General features: G+C 42.9%; 1 protein-coding gene across 4 annotated transcripts in view; it reads left to right on the forward strand.

Annotated features, from left to right (window-relative positions):
* The first annotated feature begins 2,151 nt into the window (after nt 1–2,151).
* Nucleotides 2,152–27,566, forward strand: part of BTRC (beta-transducin repeat containing E3 ubiquitin protein ligase) — a 192,649-nt gene continuing 167,234 nt past the window's right edge. For all 4 annotated transcript variants that reach the window (XM_056120445.1, XM_056120446.1, XM_056120447.1 and 1 more), the window contains exon 1: nt 2,152–2,294. In XM_056120445.1, the coding sequence (XP_055976420.1) occupies nt 2,247–2,294 (48 nt within the window). In that variant the 5' untranslated portion in view covers nt 2,152–2,246. The remainder of the gene's footprint in view (nt 2,295–27,566) is intronic.

The following is a 27,566-nucleotide window of genomic DNA, read 5'->3' on the forward strand; positions in this document are numbered from 1 at the left end:
CAGGATTCCCTATCTGCAACATAAATAAAAAAATAGTAAAAGGAAAAAGTTAGGTCTGTTATGTATTAGGTATTTTGGTGGATTCCGTGAATACAGAATGACCAGTCCTAAGTATCAACATACTAAACTTTATGAGATTGGGTCTATCAAGTTGACTAATGAGTTCCCATTTCTCGAGAGGACAGCTGCATATGGTGCTGCTTGTTGAATGAATGAATGAAAGTTCATAATGGAATTTTCCTTATCATAGTCAGAGCTTTATATAAAATTTGAATCTTGGATCAGGGAGATGGTTCAAATGTGTGGAGCATGTACTTTGCATGTAGGTATTGAACCCCAGGGTACTGAGTCTTGAGCAGGGAGCAGGGCCCCTGAAACAAAATAATTAAATAAATGCTATTAGGATCTCTCAGTTTATTACTTCTCACTAACTCAAGGGACAGAAATCTTTACAATCTTCACAATTTTTTGCCTAGAGGCTGTGTTTTGTGGGAGACTCAGTAGCATCCATTCTGTCTTTTTTTTTTTTTTTTTTTTTGCTTTTCGGGTCACACCTGGTGATGCTCAGGAATTACTCCTGGCGGTGCTCAGGGGACCACATGGGATGCTGGGATTGATCCCGGGTGGGCCGCGTGCAAGGCAAACGCCCTACCCATTGTGCTATCGCTCCAACCCCCCATTCTGTCTTTAAAGAGGATTGTTAAGCTTTCTTTGCTTCCTTGTGGTCCTGATGGGCTATTTTCATAGAGCCCTTCTAACTCCTTTCTAGATTTCTCTTTTATAATTTATTTCTAAAATCCTTAGCAGGGATTGGCCTCTGGAATTTGATTGGGCAATGGGATCTTTTCTTTTTTCCTTATTTTGGGCAGCACCAAAGCATTTACGGTGCCAGTTGCTGGGGACTGAGCCAGCGACTCCCCTACTCAAAGCATAACTCCAACCCTTTGAGTTGATCTCCCTGGCCTAAAGCAGGCTTTGTTCTTTTGAATTTCTTCCAATGTTTTTTATTTATTTATTTATTTTTTTGTGCTTTTCATAGAGAACATTCAAGTAATTTGCAGAGGATTCTTCTTGAAAAGGATGATTTGCCTTTGCATTCAGGAATGGAAAGACCTTCCCTTTGATTCAGGTGTAGTTCCGCCCATGTCTAGGGTAGATCTTGGACCAGCTGAGACTGCACAGCTTGACCTTCATGCCTGTCTGGGAGGATGAAAGGAGGAGAAGAGAGACACATTTTCTCCTTTCAGTGAAAAGGCATTTTTCTCATTCACTTATTTTATAATTTCAGATATTTTGTACAAGTTTATCATTTGTAGCTCAACCCTCTATTTTTTTTTCTTATAAAGGGAAGATGCAGTTTTCAAAATAAATGAGTAGTCTCTTTCAAGGTCAAATAACATGTTTAACAACCTTAATTTTCTAGATAGTCATTATATACTACCACTGAAGGCCTTTTGAACTTTAATGCAGGCACAGGCCAAGGACTTGCGCACCAAGCTTTCTGAGCACCTGATATTGGAGAATTTCCTAAACTAAATTTTATTCCATTCCGAGTTGCTCTGGGGAGGCTTAGGGATCCCCAGAAGAGTATGGGCCTATTGCCTAAGGAGGACCTTGAAATTCTGCTTTGGGCTGTAGGTACTGCCAGGTGTTCATTTACCCAGCTCCTCTGGGTCGAAATTAATATGCTGATTCCAAATGCATATAATCTCTGGTGTAGAGTACTCTAAAAGCATAGTTGGTTGTGGGTTTAGTATCTCTGGGTCTTTTTTCCCCCCCCGCCCCCGCATATGGGCTTACAGCTGAGACTCCATCTTGCTGTCAAAATCCACACCAGCCGCCTCTGGCGTCGTTCCGTAACCAGGGAGACACCCGCGCCCCTCCCGAGGCCTCGCGGTGGAGGCAGTAAACTACGACTCCCATCATCCGATTACCGCTACGCGACCTCGACCCGACCCGATTCAGCTTGTCAGGCGCCGCGAGCCTGCCGCAGGGAACGGCGGGAGTTGCGGTTCGGGACGTGCGGGCACCTTGGGCTGCGGGAAACTCCGGAACTACAAATCCCGTGAGGCAGCGCGCTCACGCATGCGCACGGGCCGCGGTGCTCCCGGGGCCTCAGCGGGCGCCTGAGAGGTAAGAGAGGGCGGGGGAAGCCGAGGAGGCGGGATCCGGGAGCTGCGTCGGCTGCGGCCTGGCACCTAGGGGGCGGCCCCGGAGGAGCGCAGACCCTGGGGCTCCCGGCGATTATGGACCCGGCCGAGGCGGTGCTGCAAGAAAAAGCACTCAAGTTTATGGTGAGGAGAAGGCGCCGGCGGGGGCAGCGGTGGAGGCGGTGGCGGTGGCGGCGTCGCTGGGACTCGGGCCTGCGCCACCCGCTCGCCGGGAGGAGGCGGCGGCCGAGGCGCCCGGGCTGAGGCCGGCAGCGGGGGCGGCTGAAGGGACGGGACGGGAGCTCCGGGGAGGCGGGCGCGAGGGGGGTGGCGGGGAGGACCCGGGGGTGGGGGGCCGCAGCTCCGCCATCTTGTGGAGGAGAGGCCAAGTGACAGCGGGCGCTGGATCGGGGAGGGGGGCTCCGGGCGGCGCGCGGGGGTCCCTGAGGGAGAGGGGCGGGGGGACAGTTAGCGAGGAGCCGAGGACGCCCGGAGCAGCGACGCGGCGCGGCCGCCCGCAGGTCCTCCTCTGGGTGTCGGGTTGCGGGTAAGGCCCGGGGGGTTGGGGGTGTAGCAGGAGCGGGGAAGAGGGGCGCGGGGTCGGAGGGGACGCGGGGGACGCGAGGGGGAGGCGGCGAGCGCTCCGGCGGGCGGGGAAGCCGGGCGGCCCCGGGATCTGGAGTTTCTGTAGGACCGGGAGGGAGGGAGAGCCTTTGCCCACCCCCGGTGCAGTGCCTGCTTGGGCAAACTCATGTTTTGAGAAACTCTGCAAAGGAAGAGGCCTTGCTTAGCATCAGGGATGGGGACCTCGGGCTAAGGTGACGGTCTGTAGGAACAGTCGGGGGTCGGGGAGCGGGGGGGGGTGGCGGTGACGGAGAGCCCCAGTGACAGGGTTAGAGGAAGGGATCCATGCTTGACTTTGAAAGGCGAGGCCAACCAGAACACCGTAGTAGAAGATGCAGTGCTGGAACGCAGAGAAGCGTGAATTGGGAGCAGTGGGCGATCAGGAGCCGAAGGGACCGGTTGAGGGGAGGGTGGAACAATGCAGAACTTAGTGCTGAATTCATTGTGCAGACGAGTGACATGCGGGGGCCAGAGGCAGTGTCACTTTCAGAGAAAGGAGAGGCTCTGGAGGTTAGACTCTCCGGAGCGCAGAGAGGAGAGAAGGGGTTGTGGAGAGATCCGGGAGCTGGAAGATGAGACGTCCTTAGCCCCGGAAGGGAACATGATGGCTACTTAGCACTTTTGAGGTGGGAGCAGCAGCATTGCGTTTGGATTTCTGAGAGTGTGTTTGAGCCCTTTGGAGGCCAGATCTTTAATTTTTGAATCATGCTTTTGTTATGTTTATGTTTGGCAAGGTGAGTATAGTCTGATGTTTGATGCTTTTCACCTGCGGCTCTTTTATAAGTCTGACAACAGACTGGTTGTAGCTAAAGAATACTGGAGTGCATAGTTCCGACCTAACAGGTGGCTTTAAGGACATTGATACTATTGCAGTCTTTTTTTTTTTTTTTGGAAATAATGGTCATCTGTTTCTCTTCATCTTATTTTTTAGAGTTGTTTTGCTCTTTGGGGGGTGGGGTGGGAAGGTCCGCTGTGCTCAGAGTTTACTCAGGGAGATGCTCAGGGAGGGGCCTGTGTCAAATGCCTAGGAACTGGGCTTGGCTGTGTGCACTGCAAACACCTTACCTCTGTACTATCTCTTTGACCTTACCCAGTTGTTATTCTTTTTTTGCCTTCATTTATAAGGATACTTTTTCAGACTCAAATTTACTAGAACGTTAAGGGGTCAGAGCTATAGTACAATGGGTAGGGTGCTTGCTTTGCATGTGGCCAGTCCAGGTCTGATCCCTTGCATCCCATATGGTTCCCTGGGACTCCTCAGGGTTGAGTGTACAGCCAGGAGTTAACCCCTGGGCAGCATCAGGTGTGCCCGACAACACTGTAAAACAGAAAAATCACCATTATTTTAAACTAGTACTTTCAAAATAATTTAATTAGGGGCCAAAGAGATAATACAATGGGTAGGGCTCTTGCCTTGCCTGTGACCAAACGGGGTTTGATCCTGGCATCCTGGATGGTTCCCCAAGCCTCACCATGAGTGATCACTGAGCCCAGAGCCAGTAGTAAAGCCTGAGCACCACCAGGTGTGGCCCTCAAACTAACCAACCAAGGAAAAGATCCATGGGCTCACAGAGCTGGGAGTAAGCCCTGAGCACAGCTGGATGTGTTAGTGGTGGAAGGAAGGAAGGTAGGTACATAGGTCTATTTGGGACTGGTGTGATATTACAGTGGGTAGGGCACTTTGCATGTAGCTGACCTGGGTTCAATCTCCAGCACTCAGTGTAGATCCCCTGGGCTCCACTAGGAATGACCCCTAATGCAGAACTAGTAGTAAGCCCTGAGCACCACTGGGTGTGGTTCCAAAATCCCCCTTCGCCCCCCAAAAAATCTAATTAAATTTCATTGTATTTCTAACAAAGTTCTATTACTCCTGAAAAAGTTACTTGAATTGAGCCAAAGAGATAGTACAGTGAGTAGGGTGCTTGCCTTGTACATGGCCAACCTGGGTTCTATCCCTGGCATTCCCTTTGGTACCATGAGCCTGCTAGGAGTGATTCCTGTGTAGTTTCCCTGAGTGCTACTGGGTGTGGCTCCCCCAAAAGTTATTTGAGTTTGTGCCCAGTGTTAAAATTCTGAGCTATTAATAAGAGACTGAAAACAAATTTGACTTTGGAAGTAAGGGCTAGTAGCTTTCTGTCTACAGCCAGCTTCTATATTTAAGTCAGAAAAGTGTCAGCTGCTTATTTCTCTTATCTTGCTTGAGGTTAACTCAATCCCGATCTTGACATTTGTGGCAGATTTATGGAATAATATAATTTGCAGATCATAAAGAGACATTATGATATCATATTCTTAACTCCTCATTAGCCCTAGCTTAGGGACATTCTCAGATACCTGATGTCTACTTTGTGCTAATGAGTGATAGTTTGATAATGGTTTCCTGACTAAGTTAAAGTGGAATGGCATGGGCCATCTAGTAGTTTGCAGTTTTCAGGGCACCACCCACGATTAAATGTCGAGTCAGTTTCCAGAGGGAGAAGCCAACTTTCCCTTAATTTTAGTTAGTTTTATTTTTTGACCTTGTTGGCTATTGGACTGCTCTTTGAGAAAAGGCCAACTAGAAGAGGGTCACCAAAAATAACACCGTAATTGAAGCAGAGAATGAAGGGTTCAAGATTTGTTTGGTATTCTTTTTTCCAACTCAGTAATAGTCTTATTATGAATCTGAGTAAGTCATACCTGGTTTTGGTTCCTCTTACCCTGCTATAAAATGTCTGTTTATTCAGTCCATTTTAGGTAGGAAGATCCTCAATTTTTCTTACACAAGTAGTTGGTGCGAAGTACATGTGCTATCCTTTTAGTCAAGTTGAGAATTTCATATGTAGTATTTGGCTTTGTTTTGACCTTACCCATTCCCTCAGTTAGGAGTTTTCAGTAACAATTTTTGTGTGGGTGATTCTGATTTCCATAGATTAAATGTAAAACTTATTTCAAAACTGCCAATATGAAATTGACATTCTTTTTCATGAGTTTTGTTTATTGCCACATTAATGTAGTCCTTTCATTAGAATTGTTTGTTTTTGGGCCACACGCAGTGATGCTCAGAGGTTACTCCTTGCTCTGCATTCAGGAATTACTCCTGCTGGTGCTTGGGGACCATATGGGATGCTGGGGATCGAACTTGGCTTGGCTTCGTGCAAGGTGTGTTCTCGTGAGTACTGCCAGGAGTAGTCCCTATGCAACACTGGGTATGGCCCCCAAACAATAAATAAAATCTAACACTTGTTACTTTATGTATTTGTATATTATTTAAATTGAAAGAAAGTAGGCATAATTTTCTCCCCCTTACTAAGAGGGAGATAGAACATTGTTTAAAATCTTGGACATCTCTAGGTAAAATTATTTTATGGTAAATGGTGGTACTGTCAAAGCAAGAGAATGAAGAAAGAAAAACTTTGTGATACTAAAATGTTTTAAAATCCCAGTCTATTTTCTAGATTTTTTTTTTGTGGGGAGGGTTGAAGCCTCACACTGCTGTACTCAGGGCTTACTCTTAGCTCTGCTCTGAAGGATCATTTCTGGCAGTTAGGAGTGTTTGAGGGACCATATGCTTTACCAAGGACTGAACTGGGGTTGGCTGCGTGCAAGGTAGACATTATTCCTGTACCATCTCTCTGGCCTTTCCATAGCAGCATATTAAGAAGTGCGTTATCTACAAATGTATGTAATAATTGAAAGATAATAGAAAATTATTTCCTGCAGTATATCAATTATGTCACTAAAAAAATCTTGGGTTTGGAGAGATAATACGGCTGTTAGGTTGTTTACCTTGCATGTGTCTGACCGAAGTTTGACTCCTCAGAACCCTATATGGTCCACTGAATCTCACTGAGGAAGCCCTAAGCATTGCTGGATGTGGACCCTCCCTCCCCCCAAAGGTAGTAAAACCTGATTTTCTTAATAAATCTATCATCCTAAAATTTTCAATGAAAGAAATCACTATGTGAAAGGCCCATCAGCTGTTAACAGTTTCAGTTAGTATTTCATACGTTTTTTCTTGTACTTTGGGCTCTGGATAATTTCCATTAGTTTCTTAAAGTCTGCTTGAGATAGCTAGAAACATTTTGCAGAAGACTCAGAATTAATAGTATTGAGAATAATGAACTAAATAATATATACTATATAGTATATATAGTAATATATATAGTATATATAATACTATATATACTATATATAATACAGTATATATATAGTATATATACTGTAAATGGTGAGAATTTCATATGTAGTATTTGGCTTTGTTTTGACCTTACCCATTCCCTCAGTTAGGAGTTTTCAGTAACAATTTTTGTGTGGGTGATTCTGATTTCCATAGATTAAATGTAAAACTTATTTCAAAACTGCCAATATGAAATTGACATTCTTTTTCATGAGTTTTGTTTATTGCCACATTAATGTAGTCCTTTCATTAGAATTGTTTGTTTTTGGGCCACACGCAAGGATGATAGATTAGGATGATTAGATTAGGATGATAGATTTATATATATATAGTATAGATTTATAGTATATATAGTATACTATATATACTATATATATAGTATATGTAGTATATTTCTTCAACGTTCTTGAAGGCGTCGAAGAAATAGCTAAGAGGACAAAGAACCTCCGGCTCCGGGCACATCTCTTTGATTCCACTGTTCTTCCTGCATTAACATATGCCTCAGAGACCTGGGCCCTACGCAAACAAGATGAGAACGCCATTCAGGTCTCCCAAAGAAGAATAGAAAGAGCTATGCTTGGAATATCACGTTTCACTCAAATGAGAGAGAGAATCTGGAGTTCTGACATCCGTCGACGATCAAGAATCAGGGATGCTGTTTCATATGCCAAGGTGTCGAAAATCAGATGGGCTGGTCACGTAATGAGATTTAAAGACGACTGCTGGACTAGAGCTGTTACCGACTGGATTCCATGGGATGTCAAAAGACCGTGTGGCCGCCCACCTTCCAGATGGTCAGACTTCTTCGTGAAGATCATGAACGATCGGTTTGAGGCCCTTCATGTTCCCGGAGCGAACAGATGCCATTGGGCTACACTAGCACGCGACAGGGACAAATGGAGACGTTACTGGCGCCCGCTTGAGCAAATCGACGACTAACGGGAAGTTAAGTGATTAAGTGATTAAGTGATATAGTATATATAGTATATAGTATATATAGTATATATAGTATTATATATACTATATAGTATATATGCTATATATAAGAATATATAATAAGAAAATATATGATCTGTTCTCAAGGGTACTACTGTCCTATTTTCTGATTTCCCTCAACTATGCTGGTGGATAGGTGGTAGTGGTGGAGGTGGTGGTGGTGGTAGGGGTAGGGGTAGGGGTAGGGGTAAGGAGCAAGGGAGCAAAAGCCACAGAACCAGCTGAGAATCCTTGCCTGCCCAAGATGAATCTTTTGTGTTGGGAGCCTCTTTTAAGGTCTTGTTCCTTCATTGAGACTTGGCTCTCCTTCCAGGGTCTATTCCTATTCCCAGGCTTATGACCTGAGCTGACTCTGTCAGTAACAGGATAACTGCAGTAGAAATGGGAGAGTTGTGTTTTTTAAAACAAACAGTCAGCCATGGGCAGCTAACAGTATTATTTACTTAGTGTTTATTCTGTGATATTCTGAAACACTTCTAAGTTCTTCACATGTTTCATTTTTCAAATGATTCTGTAAGATAGATTTATGATTCTTGTTCGGTCCCATCTTTCAGGTAAAGAAACTAATTCCAGAGAAGTTAACTAAATTGCTTAGTCTACTAGCAGCAGCCTGCAATCAAACCCAGGTAGTTTTAATTCTGTCACTGTCACTGTCCTCCTGTTGTTCATTGATTTGCTCGAGCAGGCCCAGTAACGTCTCCATCATGAGACTCGTTATTACTGTTTGGCATGTTGAATACGTCTTGAATACGTCACGGGTAGCTTGCCAGGCTTTGCCATGCGGGCAAGATACTCTTGGTAGCTTGCCGGGCTCTCTGAGAGGGGCGGAGAAATTGAACCTGGCTTGGCCAGGCCGGCTGCACGCAAGGCAAACGCCCTACCACTGTGCTATCGCTCCAGTGGTAGGCAAATGCCCTACCTGTTGTATTATTGCTCCAGTTAGGTTGTCTTTTTAATAATCATTTTAATTACTGAGGAAATGGAATAAGACTATAGTTGCCAATAGCAAGCTAACTGATCCATAGTATTAATAACTCCATAATATTATATGGGTCAGTTAGCTAGGTAGTGCTCTGTAACAAAGCACATAGCATTCATATGATACCTATGCTATGTCATAGCATATAATGATATATATCTCATGATTATTTGAATTTGCTTAGTATTGTTGGATGCTGCAGGTTGGACAAGGGACTCTTGATTTGGCTGCCCACTCATGACTACTGCATCTGTTATGACGGTACTCCAGCTAAAGAGGCAGTGGCTTCCCAGGTAAAGTTCTTATTGCTACAGCAAAGGCACAGAGAGCAAGCCCAATTGTTCAAGTACCTTTAGTCCTTGGTTGCTTCACACCTAATCTTCCATTAAATAAAAGCAAGTGTCAATGGTCAAGTCCAAAGGGAAAAGTATATTTCTCTGCCCATAAAAGGAGTGGGAGTAATTTGCACTGCAATCTACTGTGTAATATTTTAGTGTACTTGATCTATAGTTAATGCAGTGCATACTGGTAACTATTGGCCTTTCTTCCTGTTATATTGTTATGACGATCTTGATTAACACGTTATTTTGTTTTCTGAACAATTCCTGTTGGTTAGATACTCCCAGAATCCTAATTCAGTACAGCAGAAAGCTTTGCATTATGTTATGTAGAAGAGGATAAAGAAATAATTAGAGGGGCTGTATAGGACCCAGGTTTGATCCTCAGCACCCCATATGGTTCCCTGAGCACCACCACAAGTAATTTCTGAGTGCAGAACCAGGAGTAACTCCTGAGCATTGCTGGGTGTGCCTCCCACCCCCCTGCCCCCCAAATTAGAATATTGACTTAGAGTGATACTCTGAAAAATACATGTGTCAGAACACTGCCTTCCATAGAAAGGTGAAGGTTGATGGCATTTGTAACAGTAACAGCATTAGAACTGTATCAGACTCAAGGCCATATGTAGTGGCCTAACAGCTTTTGTGATAGTAAATCTAGAACTCTCCAATTCTCTGTAAGTAAACTTAAGGCTGCAAAGATAAAGTGCTGAGATTTTGATAAGTCTGAGTGAACTTTCAGGTGTTAACTGATAAGTTATGGTGATAGAATACAGAAATTATAGCATTATTTGATAATGCATTTATAGCACCAATACATCATTTTTTTTTTTAAATTGGTGGTTGTTTTGGGGCACTACCTAGCAGCTGCTTCTGACTCTGTGTTTAGAGGACCATATGTGTTGCCAGGTGCTCAGGGCTCTGGCTCTCTGCTCAGGGATCACTCCTGACAGTACTTGGGGGAACTATATGTGGTGCTATGAATTGAATCAAGGTTGGCCACATGCAAGGTGAGCACCTTGCTGCTTGCTTGTTCTATATCTTCGGCCCAACATCACTTAATCACTTAATCACTTAACTTCCCGTTAGTCGTCGATTTGCTCGAGCGGGCGCCAGTAACGTCTCCATTTGTCCCTGTCGCGTGCTAGTGTAGCCCAATGGCATCTCTTCGCTCCGGGAACATGGAGGGCCTCAAACCGATCGTTCATGACCTTGACAAAGAAGTCTGACCATCTGGTAGGTGGGCGGCCACGCGGTCTCTTGACATCCCGTGGAATCCAATCAGTAACAGCTCTAGTCCAACGGTCGTCTTTAAATCTCATTACGTGACCAGCCCATCTGATTTTCGACACCTTGGCAAATGAGACAGCGTCCCTGATCCTTGATCGTCGATGGATGTCAGAACTCCGGATTCGTTCTCTCATTTGAGTGAAACGTGATATTCCAAGCATAGCTCTTTCTATTCTTCTTTGGGAGACCTGAATGGCGTTCTCATCTTGTTTGCGTAGGGCCCAGGTCTCTGAGGCATATGTTAATGCAGGAAGAACAGTGGAATCAAAGAGATGTGCCCGGAGCCGGAGGTTCTTCGTCCTCTTAGCTATTTCTTCGACGTTCTTGAAGGCGTTCCAAGCCGCTCTCTTCCTCCTGCGCAGCTCGGGTGCCAGGTCATTTGTCATGTTGACCTCTCGACCTAGGTACACATAGCTGTTGCATTCGGAGATGGTCGTTCCATTGAGAGCGAATGGGGCATCAGGAACAAGGCTGTTTCTCATAAACATTGTCTTCGTAAGATTCAGCTGTAGTCCTACCTTTCCACACTCACGGTCAAAGTCGGCCAGCATTTGTGCCGCTTGGCTGATGTTTGGTGTTATTAAAACAATGTCATCAGCAAAGCGGAGGTGGTGTAGTTGCCGACCATCTATCTTCACTCCCATTCCTTCCCATTCCAGTCGTCGCATGATGTTCTCGAGGGTGGCATTGAAGAGTTTTGGTGAAATGGTATCACCCTGCCGCACCCCTCTCTTGACATCAACGATCACTTCTTTGTAGAATGGTGAGATCCTGGTAGTGAATCCGCAATACAGCTCACGGAGGATCCTGATGTATTGGGCTTGAATGCCCTGATTGGCTAGGGCTTCAATGACCGCTTCCGTCTCAACAGAATCAAAGGCCTTTTTTAAATCAATGAACGTTAAGCAGAGCGGCATCTTGAACTCCCGAGAAACCTCAATGAGTTTGGTTATCGTGTGGATATGGTCGATGGTGCTGAATCCTTTGCGGAACCCTGCTTGCTCACATGGTTGTCCTTCATCTAGTGTTCTGCCAATCCTATTCAGGATGACTCGAGTGAACAACTTGTAGATGACAGACAATAGGCAGATCGGGCGATAGTTGCCAATGTCATGGATGTCTCCCTTCTTGAACAGTAGTACGGTCCTGCTGGTTTTCCATTGAGATGGAACCTTGCATTCAGACAGGTAGCGAGTGAAGAGCCCAACATAGGTGGATTTTATTTTAATTCGTTAAGGTTTTCTACAGTGGACATGTTTTGAATTAAAAAAATCAAAATCTAGCATAGTGAGTAGGTATATTTGTAAAATAAGTGCCTCAAATATAGACTTGCACTTGATTGTTGATTACAACGTAATAGGATTACAACATAACCTGTTGGATCAACAGTGGTGGTTTGAATAGCACTTCACTGAACTCATTTTCTTCATGGGAAATGAACTGTTGCTATCTTACCTAGTTCAAAGGATCTTTTTTAGGAGGGATTGGTGCTGGAGATATAGTACAGGGGTTAAGGCTCTTGCTTTGCATGAGGACAACCCAGGTTCATGCTACATAGATGAGCCAGAAACTGTCATACTACATGACTGAGCCAGAAACTGTCCCTGAGCACAGCGGGGTGTGGTTGCCCCTCTCCCTCACCCCGTAAATTTATTTGTTTACTTTGGGGTATTACCTGGAAGTGCTTAGGACTTACATCTGGCTCTTGGCTCAGGGATCATTCCAGGTGGGACTTGGAGGACCATATTTGGTGCCAGAGATTGAATTGGTTCTGCTATGTGTGAGGCAAGCACCCTACCTGAAGTTGTACTATCACTTTGCCCTCTCAGTTAATTTTAAACTATAAATTGGCATCTGAATATGTTAATTGATAATTTATGCCATAAGTTTCTCTGTATATCTAAGATTTTCATTGGAAATTTAGAGCTTCTTGTTCCTAAATTGTACTGTAGCACTGCATTTTCCTGATAAGTAGTCTTTAGAAAAAATCAGTGATTTGACAGGAGCTAGGGGAACACATATGTTGCATGTGTGAGGCCCCTGGGTTTGATCCCTTACACAAACACGGTAAGATAACAAAGGATTACTGGGCTGACAACTTGAAGTGAGGTGGTAGTACTTGGCATGTGATAGGAGTTGATTTAAAAATATAAATGCAGGAAGGTAGCTCAGGGGTGAATGCTTAACATGTCCAAGGACCTGGGTTCAATTCCTGGCACTGTGTGCCTTCTCCCTCTGGCACCACAAGGTCTAACCTGCAGGCCCCTCAGTATCAGAAGGGTGGTGGTCCTGAGAACTGTTGTGCCTGTGCAGCATTGCTTTGCTAGGCTCTAGCATTGAGTTGTCTTGGCCTAATATTGGGAATGGCCCCCTGGAGCACTAACCAGGAGGCTCCCCATGATGTGAACATTAAGGCTGTGGATATAGTTCAAGTGGTATAGCACACGAGGCCTTGGGTTCAATTCCTGGCACTATTCCCCTTCCCACATGTTAAGCACCACCAGGCATTCCCCCCCCCCCCCCAATATTTTAAAAAATGCACATAAACATCTGCTTGTGTAGGGAAGTGGTGATGGGGTTGATGGGGTTGGGGGAATGAAGGATAACAAACAAAAACTGTTCCTCTAAAACTTCATGATCTATTGAGAAGATGGGCATTTTAATTATTTGTTTTGGTTTTGGGTCACACCTCTGTGCTCTAGAGTTACTGCTGGTGTGCTCAGGGGATCATACATGGTGCTGGGTACTGAATCTATCCCTCTTATATGTAAACCATGCACTTCACCTGTTGAACTTTGTCTCCAGAACACAGGACAGTCAATTAAAAATAGCACATCCAGGTCTGGCTAACCCCCACTTCTCCCAAAATCTCTGCCTTAACAAAGAAATTTAAGTAGCCAAAAGGCACATGAAAAAAGGGTCTACATCCCTAATCATCAGGGAGATGCAAATCAGCATAACAATGAGGTACCATCTTATACTACAGAAACTGGCACACATCAATAAGAACAACCAGTGCCAGTGTGGATGAGGGGAGAAAGGGACTCTTATTCATTGTTGTTGGGAATGCCAACTGCTCCAGCCTTTTTGGAAAACAACATTCCTCCAAAAACTAGAAATTGAGCTTCCATTTGATCCAGTAATAACACTCCTGGGAATATATTCCAGATGCAAAAAAAATAGTAGAAATGACATCTGCACTTGTTTGTTTATTGCAGCACTATTCACAATAGCCAGAATCTGAAACAAACCTGAATGCCGAGAACGGATGACTGGTTAAAGAAACTCTGGTACATCTACACAATGGAATACTATGCAGCTGTTAGAGGAGATGAAATCATGAAATTTGCATATAAGTGGATGTACGTGGAGAGCATCATACTAAGTGAAATGAATCAGAAAGCGAAGGACAGACATAGAATGACTGTGCTCATTTGTGGAATATAACATAACATATGAGACTGACATGCATGGGCAGTAGAGACAGGGCCAGGAAGATTGCTCCATGGTTGGCAGCCTGCCTCATGAGTTGGGGTAGAAGGCAGCTGGATGGGATCACTAAGTCAATAATGGTTGGAGGGATAGTTCTGGATGGAAGATGTGTGCCGAAAGTAGATAAAGGACCAAATTTGATAGCCTCTCAGTATCTGTATTGCAAACCATAATGCCCAAAAGTAGAGAGGGTATGGGGGAAATTGTCTCCTATGGAGGCAGGGGGAGAGGTGGGATGTGAGAGGGGATACTAGGGATATTGGTGGTGGAAAATGTGCACTGGTGGAGGGATGGGTGTTTGAAACTCAAACATGAAAGCTTTGTAACTGTATCTCATGATGATTCAATAAAGTAATTAAAAAAATAAAATCACCTCCTTAGGACACCATATTGGATGGAATATAAAATAGAAGGCAACCAGTCTTAAGTAAGAAAATGTTAACACACAAGGCTCTGGGGCCTCCCAAATGAAGCAGCCTGGCTCAGGGTCTGGTGGCCTGGTTATAGCATGTGCCCTGTTATGCTCCCTTCTGGAAGAGAAGGACAGTGCAACTCTGGATCTTGGCTGATGACGAAATTATATGGCACCAGCCAGAGGTGGCTTATGGGCATGACTGCTGAGTTGCCCGAAGCTGGGGTATATGGATGGAGGATTCCCGTTCCTGGTTTCATTGAACCCAGAGTTTTCAGTCACAAAGCCCTGCATACCTGGGTTTTCTGCGGATTCACTTGTGGGTGAGGCTTGGCCCGAGTGTGTGGAGAGTGGCCGTGAGCACACTTACACTTTAGTTCCCCCCACCCCCATCTTTTTTGTCCCATCCCTGAAGAACCCTCCTGGTTTAAACAAAGACTCTAGGTCTGGGGTCTTACAGTTGACTTGGGGACGCTAGGGAAGGGTACCGTAACTGTTAGCCTTGCTTTGAAAAGTTTTGGGGCGACCCACCCCAAATCCTCAGTTTTTGCTCTCTGAGAGGGCGGGGGAGGGTATGAAAGAAGGCTAGTGGCAAAGTTCCAAGTGTCCAAGCCTCTATGTCATCCCTGTGTTGTTCTTGGTAATGTGTGTTAATTTCAATTGCAGTTGAGTGGTGTTCTATTGGTCTATACACAGGGTGATGCACTTGTGCTTAGTTGTTCAGGGATCATATTTCTGCCCCACCCTCGCCCCCTCCGCACCCATGCCTCCTTCCAACTCACTTTGAGAAGCTCTTGTCTGTTATTCTTTGTAGCGGGTTAACTCACAGTGATCTTCACCTTCATCTGCTTCATGATGAATCTGTAGGGCCAACTTATTGCTACCAATACCCTCCAAATCTGAGCTGAAGCCACCCTCCATAGCTCCTCAAAGTTCAAGTTTTTTAATTTTAAAAGTAATATAATGAGAAGCAATATATAAAATATTTAATTTTATGCTATTGACCTTAATACAGCAAACACTACTATACTAGAAACATCCAAGTGCTTACATGTCCATTCCTTTTTACTGCTCGGTAGTGTTCCATTTTGTAAATGACACTGTATTTTATACAGTCATTTTTTATTTACTTATTTTCATCTTTGGTTACTTACTTTTTTTTTTTTTTAAATTTTAACAGGGGCTGGAGTAGTAGTACAGAGGGTAGGGCGCTTGCCTTGTATGCGGCCAATCTGGGTTTGATCCCTGTCATCCCATATGATCCCCAGAGCACTGCCAGAAGTAATTTCTGAGTACAGAGCCAGGAGTAACCCCTGAGCATTGCTGGGTGTGGCTCACAAAACCAAAAAAAATTAAAATTATAACACTGTGATTTACCAAGTTCATAATAGTTGTTTCAGGCATTAAATGTTCCAACATTTGTCCCACCACCTTCCCTTCACTATTGTCCTCTGTTTCCCACCCACCCACCTCAGCCTGCCCCATTTCAGGGCACAAAAACACATTTACTTCATATTGTTTGTTACAACAAAGGCAAATGGAATTACCAAAACTTAGATTGATAAGTCAATTTGTGACAATTGTTATATCTCATAATAGTCTTAAGTGTGAGAATTTACCAGGCTGGTTGGTGAACCTTCTGTTTTATTGTTTAGGCTCATTGAACTTGGTGATCTTCACAACTTTCCCATCAGATTTGCTCTGATTCTTCTGGGCCGACAGTACTAAAATTTGGAGGTTTCCCACAGCTGCATATGTGGCGAGAGTCTAGAAGCTATAGATCTGGAACTGTATAATGGCTTGGTAGTATGATGAGGTTCAGTTGTGGACCTGGGCCGTTTCTCTGTTAGAGGGTGTCGGGTGCGGCTGTAGACTATTATGTCTTACGGCAGAGAGGGGAGTCTGCTGACCCCCATTCTGAAAAGGGCCCAGGGTTGTCAGCCCAGACCAGTCTACCTGGGAAGAGTCAGCAGCATCATGTACTTTATGCAGTTAGTTAAGGAGCTGGGAGATTTCTCAGCTGGCAAAATGGCGGGTGTGGTTGGAGATGTTTCAGGCACTTTTTTTTTCCCCCCTCACTTTATTTAAACACCATGGTTTTTAGAGTTGTTCATGATTTGTTACAGGTATTGAATATTCCAACACCAAATCCACCACCACTGTCACCTTGCCTCCATCATTGTCTCACATTTTTCCCTATCACTGCTCAAGCTTGCCCCCATTGCAGGCCCACAGTCATTTATTTTATATTACTTGTTACCACGGAATGCCTAATGGAATGATCAAAAAATACTTCCATAAAAGAAAAATTTGTGAAAATTGTTGTATCACTATGGGAACAATAAGTCTTTGAGATTTTACTAAGCTGTTGCAAATTAAACCCTCTGTGTTAATGTTTTATTAGTCAAGATTAGTTGGTTTGTACACTACAGTCCCGTACAATCTGGTGTGCTACTGGGATATAAATTTTGTAGAGTTTGGAGATGTCACTCCAGAAAATCCAGAATATTTAGCTGGGCAGTACAGCCGGAGGCATGGGGGCAGCTGTTGGGGTGTGAGTGAGGCTGCCAGGGCTTTATAGTAGGGTAAGAACATAGTCTGCTCCGCTCCCAAGATTGCCCTGGTGGCCTCATCCTGGACCTTCTATCCGAGAAATTTTTGTTGCTACTTGATCTCTTTAGAGACTTATTGAGTCTTTTCTTGTCACCTTTTAAAGGACGTTCTTTTTCCTAGGTTTGTTCTAAGTTTCAATGATTATAGATAGATGCTCAATATGCTTGTGTATAGGTTTTGAATGAATATATTTTCATTTCTATAGTAATTACCAGGAGAGGAATTGTTGGGTCATATATATTTAATAAAAAAATGCCAAATGATTTCCAAGAGTGACTTCACTATTTTGCTTTCCTCTAAGTATCAAATGAGAGTCTAATTATGCTGAATCCTCACTAGCATCTGGGATTGTCGGTATTTTTATTCGTGGCTACACCTGGCAGTGCTAAGGGCTTTTTTCTGGCTCTATACTCAGGAATCACTCCTGGAGGGTTCAGGATATGGGGCACCTGGAATTGAATGTGGGTCAGCGGTGTGCAAGGCAACTGCCCTACTTATTGTACTATTTCCTTGGCCCCCAATTGTCAATATTTCTTATTTTGCTAATTTAATAGAGTATCTTATGGTTTTAATTTGCTTTTACCTATCCATGCCTCCAATATTACTACCTTTGTTGAAATCAAACTCAATGTAACAGAATCACTAGAAGAATCACAAGAATAGCAGTCACAAGAATACACTTTAAATTTAATGGCTTAAATTTAATATACCTTAAATTTTATGAACTTTTTAAAAAATTGTCTTTTTTTTTTTGCTTTTTGAGTCACACCCGGCATTGCGCAGGGGTTACTCTTGGCTCATGCACTCAGGAATTACTCCTAGTACTGCTTGGGGAACCATATGGGATGCTGGGAATCGAGCCAGGGTCAGCTGCATGCAAGGCAAATGCCCTACCTGCTGTGCTATCGCTCCAGCCCCCCAAATTTAAATTTTTTTTTTTTTTTTGCTTTTTTGGGTCACACCCGGCGATGCACAGGGGTTTCTCCTGGCTCTGCACTCAGGAATCACTCCTGGCAGTGCTCAGGGGACCATATGGGATGCTGGGAATTGAACCCGGGTCGGCCGCGTGCAAGGCAGACACCCTACCCGCTGTGCTATTGCTCCAACCCCCCAAATTTTAATTTTTTTAAGTTGAAGGTGGGTGGCTTGCCTGGCTGTGCTCTGGGGCTCTTTCTGGCTTTGTACTCAGGAATGACCTCTGGCAGAGAATTGGAACCGTATGTGGTGCTGGACATTTAAAACGTCATGGCTGCCATAGGTGCGTGCAATACAATTAAGTACCATACCTCGTTACTCCTCTCCTGCCCCTCGTGGATTTTTTTAAATATAAAAAAATTTTTTTATTAGTGAAACGCCATGAGGTACAGTTGTAGACATACAAACTTTCGTGCTTGGGTTTCAGTTATACAGTGATCGAGTACCCATCCCTCCACCAGTGCCCATTCTCTACCACTAATGATCCTAGTAGCCCTCCCCTTGTGGATATTTTTAAAAGGAGTTTTTGCTAATTTATGTTCATTTTTTTTTTTTTTTTTGCTTTTTTGGGTCACACCCGGCGATGCTCAGGGGTTACTCCTGGCTCATGCACTCAGGAATTACTCCTGGCGGTGCTCGGGGGACCATCTGGGATGCTGGGATTCGAACCCGGGTCTGCCATGTAGGCTGCGTGCAAGGCAAATGCCCTACCCGCTGTGCCATCGCTCCAGCCCCCCCATAATTTTTCAGTGTGGGTGCAAAACCTATACACAGAGTTTCAGATAAATCCAGTGACTGAGGGTGAGAGTGACAACAGCAGGGTTTTTCTTTTTTTGGCAGGGTGTGTGTTTGGGGGGGGGGAAACGACACATCAGTTGGTTTTATTTTTAACACTTATGGCTTTAAATGAGCTGAGGATATAGGGAAATGGAAAAGAAAAAGTCTGGTCGTTAAATTTTATTTTAATAATTTTAATATCTTTTGGGTCTTCTAAGAAGTGTTCAGGGTTTTGGGGCCAGTATAGTTGGTGCTGCATGAAGCTACCAGGGTTAGAACCTGTGGAGCAGGAGGTAAGAAGGGCATATGTTCCTGGGTATCAAATTTGGAATTTGTGCACTCCATCCCCTGAGTGATCCCCTTGCCTTTTTTGTTTGTTTGCTTGTTTGTTTTCTGGCTATAGCTGACTTAGTGCCGGGGGCTATACCTGCGTGTTATATGGGGCCATTCCCGCCAGTGTTAGGTCATGATACGGTGCCGGGGATCAAACTAGGGGCTCCGCCCGTGCATAGTCCCTCTCACTGAGCATGTGCGCCAGCCTATGCGCCAGTTTGCTGGCTCCATCTCACCTTATTTTTTTGAAGGGCTTCCTCTCCCTTTCCTTTTCCATCCCTTTTTTTCCCTCCTATTGTTGGAATGTAGAGTGTGCTTGGTTGTGGTACTCATATACTTTGGTGTGGTACTTTCTAGGCGTTGCACATCTGTTGCAGTACTCACACACTTGAGCCTCAGTGCTCTCCAGGATATGCACAGGGTGGTGTGTGCCCCCATTCTTTTGGTAATGCTTGCCAGAGTGCTCTCTGGTGTTTGCTTTTTTTTTTTTTTTTTTTGCTTTTTTGGGTCATACCCGATGATGCACAGGGGTTCTTCCTGGCTCTGCACTCAGGAGTTATTCCTGGTGGTGCTCAGGGGACCATATAGGATGCTGGGAATCGAACCCGGGTCGGCCGTGTGCAAGGCAAACGCCCTACCCGCTGTGCTATCTCTCCAGCCCCGTGTTTGCATTTTTTAAGTTGTGCTCACACACATCTGGTTATTGTGCTTTCCAGGGTTGCTGTGGTGCTCACACAAGTGCTTACTGTGTGTTACACTCCTTGCTGTTGTGTGTGCATATTTTAAGTTGTGGTGCTTACTAGGGATCATACTTAAAATTTTTGTTTTTGGGCCAAACCTGGTGATGCTCAGGGCTTATGCCTCTAATCTTTGCACTCAGAAATTACTTCTGGTGGTGCTTAGGGAACCATATCGGATTCCAGGGATTAAACCTGGTTGGTGTGCAAGGCAAATGTCCTTCCCACTGAGCATCTCTCTGGCTCCCTAAAATTTTTTTAGATATTGTGATTTACTGTATTGTTAATGGTAGTTTCACGATGGGCTGGAGCGATAGCACAGCAGGTAGGGCGTTTGTCTTGCATGCGGCCTACCTGACCAAGCAGAGTTTGATTCCTCCACCCATCTCAGAGTTTGGCAAGCTACCTAGAGTATTGTATCCCCCGCACAGCAAAGCCTGGCAAGTCCCTGTGAGGTATTTGATATGACAAACATAGTAACAAGTCTCACAATGGAGACATTACTGGGCCCACTCAAGCAAATCAATGAACAAGGGGGGACAGTGCTACAGTTTCATGATAAAACATTTTAGCACCACACCCTCTACCAGAGTATCTGTTTCCCTCCACCATTGCCCCAGTATCTTCCCATATCCTATTCTTCCCTCCCTAGCGTCCCTATTCCCAATCCTCACCCCTAAACCCCCCTCCCCCAGATTTCTGCTCAATTTCTGTTGCCTTTGGGCATTTGTCCTTATTGTTGGAACTGTTGACATTCCCACACATTTTTAATTAAAAAAATATTTTTTTTGGGGGGGTTTAGTGTTGGGAATTGAACCCAGGGCCTCATTTAAGTATGGCAAATGTTCTACAACTGAACAAACTATTTAGTTGCAGTGCTTGCATATACCTGACTGCTGGAGATTGCATATACTGTTATATCATTAGGGTTCCAAACAGCAGAGCTGCAGGAAATCTTGCTCATTGTATGTGGGTGGCACCAGAGATTGGATTCATGGCCTCATGTTTATAAGGCTTTTAGCCACTGAGTTATCACCCAGGACCTATCCTGTAATTAAAAAAATAAAGCAAAATAGCACTTGTGGTCATGATGACATTCAACACTTACTGATCTATTCCTGTTAACAGAAATATGATTTTTAATAATTTATGTGTGAAATAATTTAGAAGAAAGAAAGGTATTCCCTTGTGTAATGTATTTGTTTCACCCATTCTGCTTCATTTGTTAATCATCCGAAGGAGCGGTCTGTATATGAACCAAGCCAAGTGATTGTTAATTAAATGTTTAGTGTTTATTTTAGTTGTTTATTAGCTTGAGGTCAAATTTGTTTAATGACTTAATATGGAAGCTATATTTTTTTACACTTTGAATACATTGTGTATATATGTATAGTGTATGTATGTATTCAAGAGCTCATCATTGCTCTTACTCCCATTTTATGAACCCAGGATTTAATTCCTTTATTTTTAATGAACATAGGATTTTATAGTTATTGAATCTTTGTTTTGATGTTGTCGAATATGTCAGTGTTCTCTTTGATTCCTCACTTAGTCTTCAGGGCCTTGAGTGATAGTACAGTGGTTAGGGTGGTTTCCTTGTATACTACCAGTGGGGTTCAAGAACCTCAGCATCCCATATAATCTCCTGAGCACCACCATGAGTTATTCCTGAGTGCAGGGCCAGGAATAACCCCTGAGCATCACCAGGTTGAGCTAAAAAAATTATAAAAAGAAATAGTCTCCACATGGAAAAATATGCATGCTCAGGTTGTTGAGCTGTCTCTCTCGTCCTTGAGAATAGAGACTTTTTATCTATGTATTATGTATCATTTTTTATTAGACAGAAGTTATTTGAATGTAGACCCCTAGTTCTTATCAGCAGATTATGTAATCCTTGTTATGTTCATATGTAGTCATATTAAAAAGTTTTTACTTTTGAAACACTTTGAAATAGTTTCCAACAGTATATACTGCTACAGAATACTCTATTTTAGTACTCAGTGCAGTTTAGATAAGGTAACTTATCTAAACAACTTGTTTAGATACAACTTGTAAGAGCTACTTTACTCTCACAGAGAATCTTGGCTGTTTATCACTTTTACATGATTTAAGTTAAAAATAACGGAATGAAAGCAATAGTACACAGTGGGTAGGTCACTTGCCTTGCATGTGGCTGACCTTGGTTTGATCCCCACCACCCCATATAGTCCCTGAGCCCATCAGGAGTGACTGACCCTGACACAGAGCCAGGAGTAAGCTCTAAACACCTCTGGGTATGTCCCCCTCCCCCCCCCCAATACAAATTAAAGTTAGTCAAATGAAGTAATCAGAAAGAATCCTGCCTTAACAAATTATGCTTTTGTTTTTCAGGGACCAGAGCAATAATACAGTGGGTTGGGTGCTTGTTTTGCTTGTGGCTGACTGGGGTTAAACCTAGGATACCACATATGATCCTCCAAGCATGCCAGAACTGATATTCTCTGGTCAGAGCCAGAAGTAAGCCCCGAGCGCTGCTGGGCATAACCTACCCAAAACAAATAGAAGTTTTTACGCTTTTCAGTCATATTTGGGCATTCATTACATTTATGAAAAGTTATTTATTTTTTGGTGTTTTGGGGGGCTATACATGATGGTGCTAAGTGGCTACTCTTGGCTCTGCCTGGAGAGCCAGTGCCTGGAGATCCCTTCTGGATCTCCATGTGCGCTGGAGATCAAATCTGGGCCTCTTGCATGCAAAGCATGCCATCAGCCTATTGAGCTATCTCATCTCTGACCCAGGCATGGCATTTTACCAAAAATTAGAATGATTTTGAGGGCTGGAGCTATTCTACAATGGGTAGGGCTCTTGCCTTGCGTGTAGTAGACTTGGGTTTGATCCCTGACACCACATATCTCCTGAACCCCACCAGGATTGATCCCTGAATGTAGAGCCAGGATTAAGCCCTGAATGTAGGGCCAGGAGTAAGCCCTGAGCACTGCCAGGTGTGTTCCAAAACACAAACAAATTAAATCAGTTTCATCAGTTTTAATGAAAGTTTGAGAATAGAAAAATTTTTTTCATGGTGAGGGGGTCATATCTGGCAGTGTTTGGAGCTACTCCCCACTCTGTGCTAAGGAGTTGCTCCAGACGGTGCTTGAAACTTAACCTGGGCCTCCTCTATGCAAGGCATGCTCAGATTGTTGAGCTGTCTCCCTGGTCCTTGAGAATAGAGACTTTTTATGTATGTATATATCATTTTTTATTAGACCGAAGTCATTTGAATGTAGACCCCTAGTTCTTCTCAACAGATTATGTAATCCTTGTTATGTTCATATGTAGTCATATTAAACAGTTTTTCATAAATACTCTTATGTGTATCTTGCTAATAGCACTGTAGCACTGTCCTCCTATTGTTCATCGACTTGCTTGAGCGGACACCAGTAACGTCTCCGTTGTGAGACTTGTTACTGTTTTTGGCATATCGAATATATCACGGGTAGCTTGCCAGGCTTTGCCCTATGGTGGGATTCTCTCTGTAGCTTGCCGGGCTCTCCCAGAGAAGCAGAGGAATCGAACCCGGGTTGGCCGCATGCAAGGCAAATGCCCTACCCGCTGTGCTATCACTCTAGCCTTATCTTGCCAGTATCTATGGAAATTAATAATTTTTGAAAGCATTCTTGTTAAAAACAATTAGAATGATATTTATCTCATTTGGATCTGTTTATCTTTAAATGTGTTACTAAAGTGTAGGTACTATATGTTAGAATTCATGATATAATCAACTGGGACTTTGATTTAAAATTGTTATAAATTATACATGGAAGCCTACATAGATACCATTTTTTTAAAAGAAGCTTCTTTTAAATGGTTGTGTTAAGTGTAGGAATGTTCTGATGATTATCTTTTTAATTAAAATGAGAAATCTTTGTTTAAAGTGGCATTCTTTTTTTACGGCCTGTTACAGTCTCTGTAACAATCATTTCTTAAGTCTGAACGTTTTATTTCCAAGAATCCATTTATATAAAACTATGTTTAGACTTAATTAAGGAATGATTCTTACAAAGCTTGTAAATAGCCAGGAAAAAAGGGACCGAAAATAAAACTGACATTCACATTTAACAAAATGATTGTTACAAGGTATGCAATAAGCTATAAAAATACAATAAATCCCCTTTTATAAGAGTTCATATTTTTTGATCCTTGTTTTCAGAGGTATTTAAGAAAAATATCAAAGCCCTGCAAACTGACATCTGTTTGGCTAAGTGGACTAGTGATAACTTATTTGTGACAATACAGGAGTTCCACCTGTGTTTTAAGTGTATATTCTTTGAAATAACTTGTAATAACTTTTTACTGGGATGTAAACTTTTACATGTGCTAGAGTGGAAACAAGATGGGTTCTCATCCCACTTAACTTTCTAGAAACACAGGGCAGGTTGCTTTACCTCTGAGTTTCATTTTTTTCATGTGGAGAGTGAAGAGGGTATTACTGTTCCTACATAAAAGAGCTAATGATCCCCTGAACACCACCAGGAGTAATCCCCCACACCCCTGAACAATGTAAAGTGTAGCCCAAGGCCTCCCTCTTCCCCTGTCCCCAAATAAAATGGATTAATCACATTTAATGTAATGTAGTTCTGTCTCTATGTTTATATCATTTATAACAGTTCTCTAGTCACTGTTCATAAGATTAGCTTTTTAGAAGAGAACAAGTTAATTGTTTAGTATGTCTCTCATTTGAATTTGTCTGGATGTTTATCAATGATTAGATTGAATTAAAAAGTTCTGGCAGTGCCCTTCTGCCATGTGAAGTTTATAGCCTGGAGAAAGGCCCTCACTAGACCATCTGATCTTGGGCATCTGATCTTGGACTGCCAGACCCCAAAAGTGGGACTATAAATCATGTCTTATTTATAAAAATATAAATAAGACATTTATTTCCTACCATTTTGTTAGGTCAGCATGAATAGACTAAGACACACATCTAGTAATTATTTCAGTACTCATCTTTCAAAAGAAGATTGAATGAAACTTAAGGGTAATGCTATACTCCATTCTTTAGTGATTGGGATTTAGGATCTGTATATTTTCTTTTTTGATACTGCTAAAGCTGATTCACTTTGGGGTGATTCATTCCTTATAAAATGGACATTTCTATTGCTTCTGGCTACTTTTTCTGATTTATTGATTCTACTTTTGTATTGGAAAGTGATTGGTGTGTACTTCGAACATTGTCAGCAATGTATGCATATGGCTTTATACTGATTACAGGGATACATTGTGATTTAAAACCTGCTTGCAGAATTTCCAGTTGTTTTGTGAGTCAGCAGTGGTTCTTTGAAGTTTTGAAGTATCCTAAGTCTTCCCTGGCTAAAATCATCAATGAAATACCCAGGATGGTAGCTTTTCTCATTGTGTAAATTGCCACACAATTCTTTTATTTTTCTTTATTTATTCCATATATGGAATACAAACCTACTTGAGGGACCTGTCATCCAACATTACTGGATTATTATTGTGTGATTTTTGAATGTTATGAGAATCATATAGACAATCAAATATCAAAGGGGTACATCAAAGTCACCTTTCTCATTGTGAGAATGCTAAAAATAGACCAGAATGTAAAACTTGATTAAAAATGTTATTTAGGAGCATACTACCTGTATTTTATCTGGTGATGGGATAAATCGTTGACTTCTGTGCTTCTTCATTAATAACATTTATTGGGATAGTCGATTTGTCAGGAATATATGTTGTGGTTTCTCTCAGTGTATTACACCAGAAGGTATATGATTGTTAATTAATTTGTTAATTGTTAAAGGTACATAATTGTTCCTTTAGTGATGATAACTAATTTTGACTTTTTAAAAAGTTGTAATCACAACTTGACAACAGAGAATCTGATTTGTCCTTTATAAAGGGGTGTGTGTGCGTGCATGCACTCGCGTGTGTATATGTGTGTGTGTTTGGTTTGGGATCTACACCACTGTGCTTCCGGGCTACTTCTGGTTCCATGGTTGGGGTTACTCCCAGTGCTGCTTGGGGTTACCTCCTGGAGTGCTTGGGGACACCGTATGGTACTAGGGATTGACTCAGGCATACAATGTACTTGCACTGACCCTTTGAGCTACCTCCCCAGCCTCTATAAAGAAACAATTTAATAAGGGCTCAGTAGAATGAAATTTGCGAATTGCAGCTATCTTATTCTCCAACATTGTGTCTTTTAATATTTAGTTTTCATCATCTATTGATAGTTGTAAAATCAGCTCATTTTTTTTTTATTAGAAAAAATTGCACATGGGGAGAGTAAAGGGGGGAAGCACCACCAGCAGTGCTCGGTGGCTACTCCTAACTTAATGTTTAGGGGTCACTTCTGGCTTGCTTGGGGACCATGCAAGCAAGACTTGATTCTGAGAATCAAACCTGGACCTCTGGCATGTAAAGCCAGAAGACATTGTGTATATTGATACAATTTTAATTTTTGTTAATTTGTTTTAGAAGATAGATCAGCTAAAATCTAGTTTTTGCACTATAATGTATGAATTACATGTGTTAGTATTTTTTTTTTTTTTTTTGGTGTCAGTACCAGGGGTTAAAGGCCTCACATAATGCAAGGCATATGCTCTACCACAGAGCCACTTCCACAGCTCCCCAAGTTTTATGTATAGGTTTTTCAGTCACATCCAGCGGTGCGTAGAGTTTACTCCTGGCTTTGCTTAGGGATCACTCTCCATGGTGCTCAGGGGACTATTTGTATGCCAGAGATCAAACTGGGTACCTGTTGCATGCAATGCTCATCCTCTGTACTATTTTTCTGGCCCCCAGCCTCTTAAAAAAATTGCATATTTATTTTGGCCATTCCTGGCTTTGTGCTCAGGGGTTGCTCCTGGCAGTATTGTGGGAGCATATGTGATGCCAGGGGTCAAATCCGGGCTAACCACGTTTAAGCAGGCTCCTTACCCCCATTTAAGTAAGCTGCTTACCCACAGTACTAACTCTGACTCATGTCCTTTGTTGTTGTTTTGTTTTTTTTGGGGGGTGGGGTGGGGTGAGGAATCCCAGTGATGCTCAGGGACTCCTCCCCTCATAGCTAAAGCTGCCTAAAGGATTTTGTTTAGCTTTTAAAGTCTTGGGTAGTAGTAAAAACTGTTACAATTTCCTGGAGGATTTGCTTGTGTTTTCCATTCAATAGGCCTGGGGTGGATCCTGAAGATTTGTGTACTAACCAGTTTTCAGGTGATGTTGGTTCTGAGACCACACAGTAAGGACACAGTGACTTTTCTAGCCCTTTAAAGCCAGTATTTGACTTGATAATTTGAGCACTTTTTCTACTTGTTTGCTTTTTTTGTGGTCACATGAATAGAGTAAATGTAGTTCTAGTTGAAGTTTGCATTAGTTGATTTTGATACTTTCGATACATGTTCCAGAAATTGAGGCAATTGGCTAAATTACAGAATAGGATTTCATTAACCTGACTAATTCCAAATTGACTGTGTAGTGATGAAAATGGTTACAGGCTATTTTAAAATGCACTGTGACATTTATATTTGTTAACTTTTCTTTCCCTTTTATAAGATTTCCCCCTCCCTTTGTTGTTGCAGTCACTCGTGTCACACACATGCCTAGCTGTGCTGCTTGCATGTTTACTTTTGGTGCGCACTGGGGCTTCAGTCTTTTAGTTGTGGTCCCCTGCTCACCTTCTGGCTGTAAT

The sequence above is a fragment of the Sorex fumeus genome, unplaced genomic scaffold, assembly GCF_029834395.1.
Source record: "Sorex fumeus unplaced genomic scaffold, SorFum_2.1 ptg000043l, whole genome shotgun sequence".
In the NCBI taxonomy this organism is placed as follows: Eukaryota; Metazoa; Chordata; class Mammalia; order Eulipotyphla; family Soricidae; genus Sorex; species Sorex fumeus.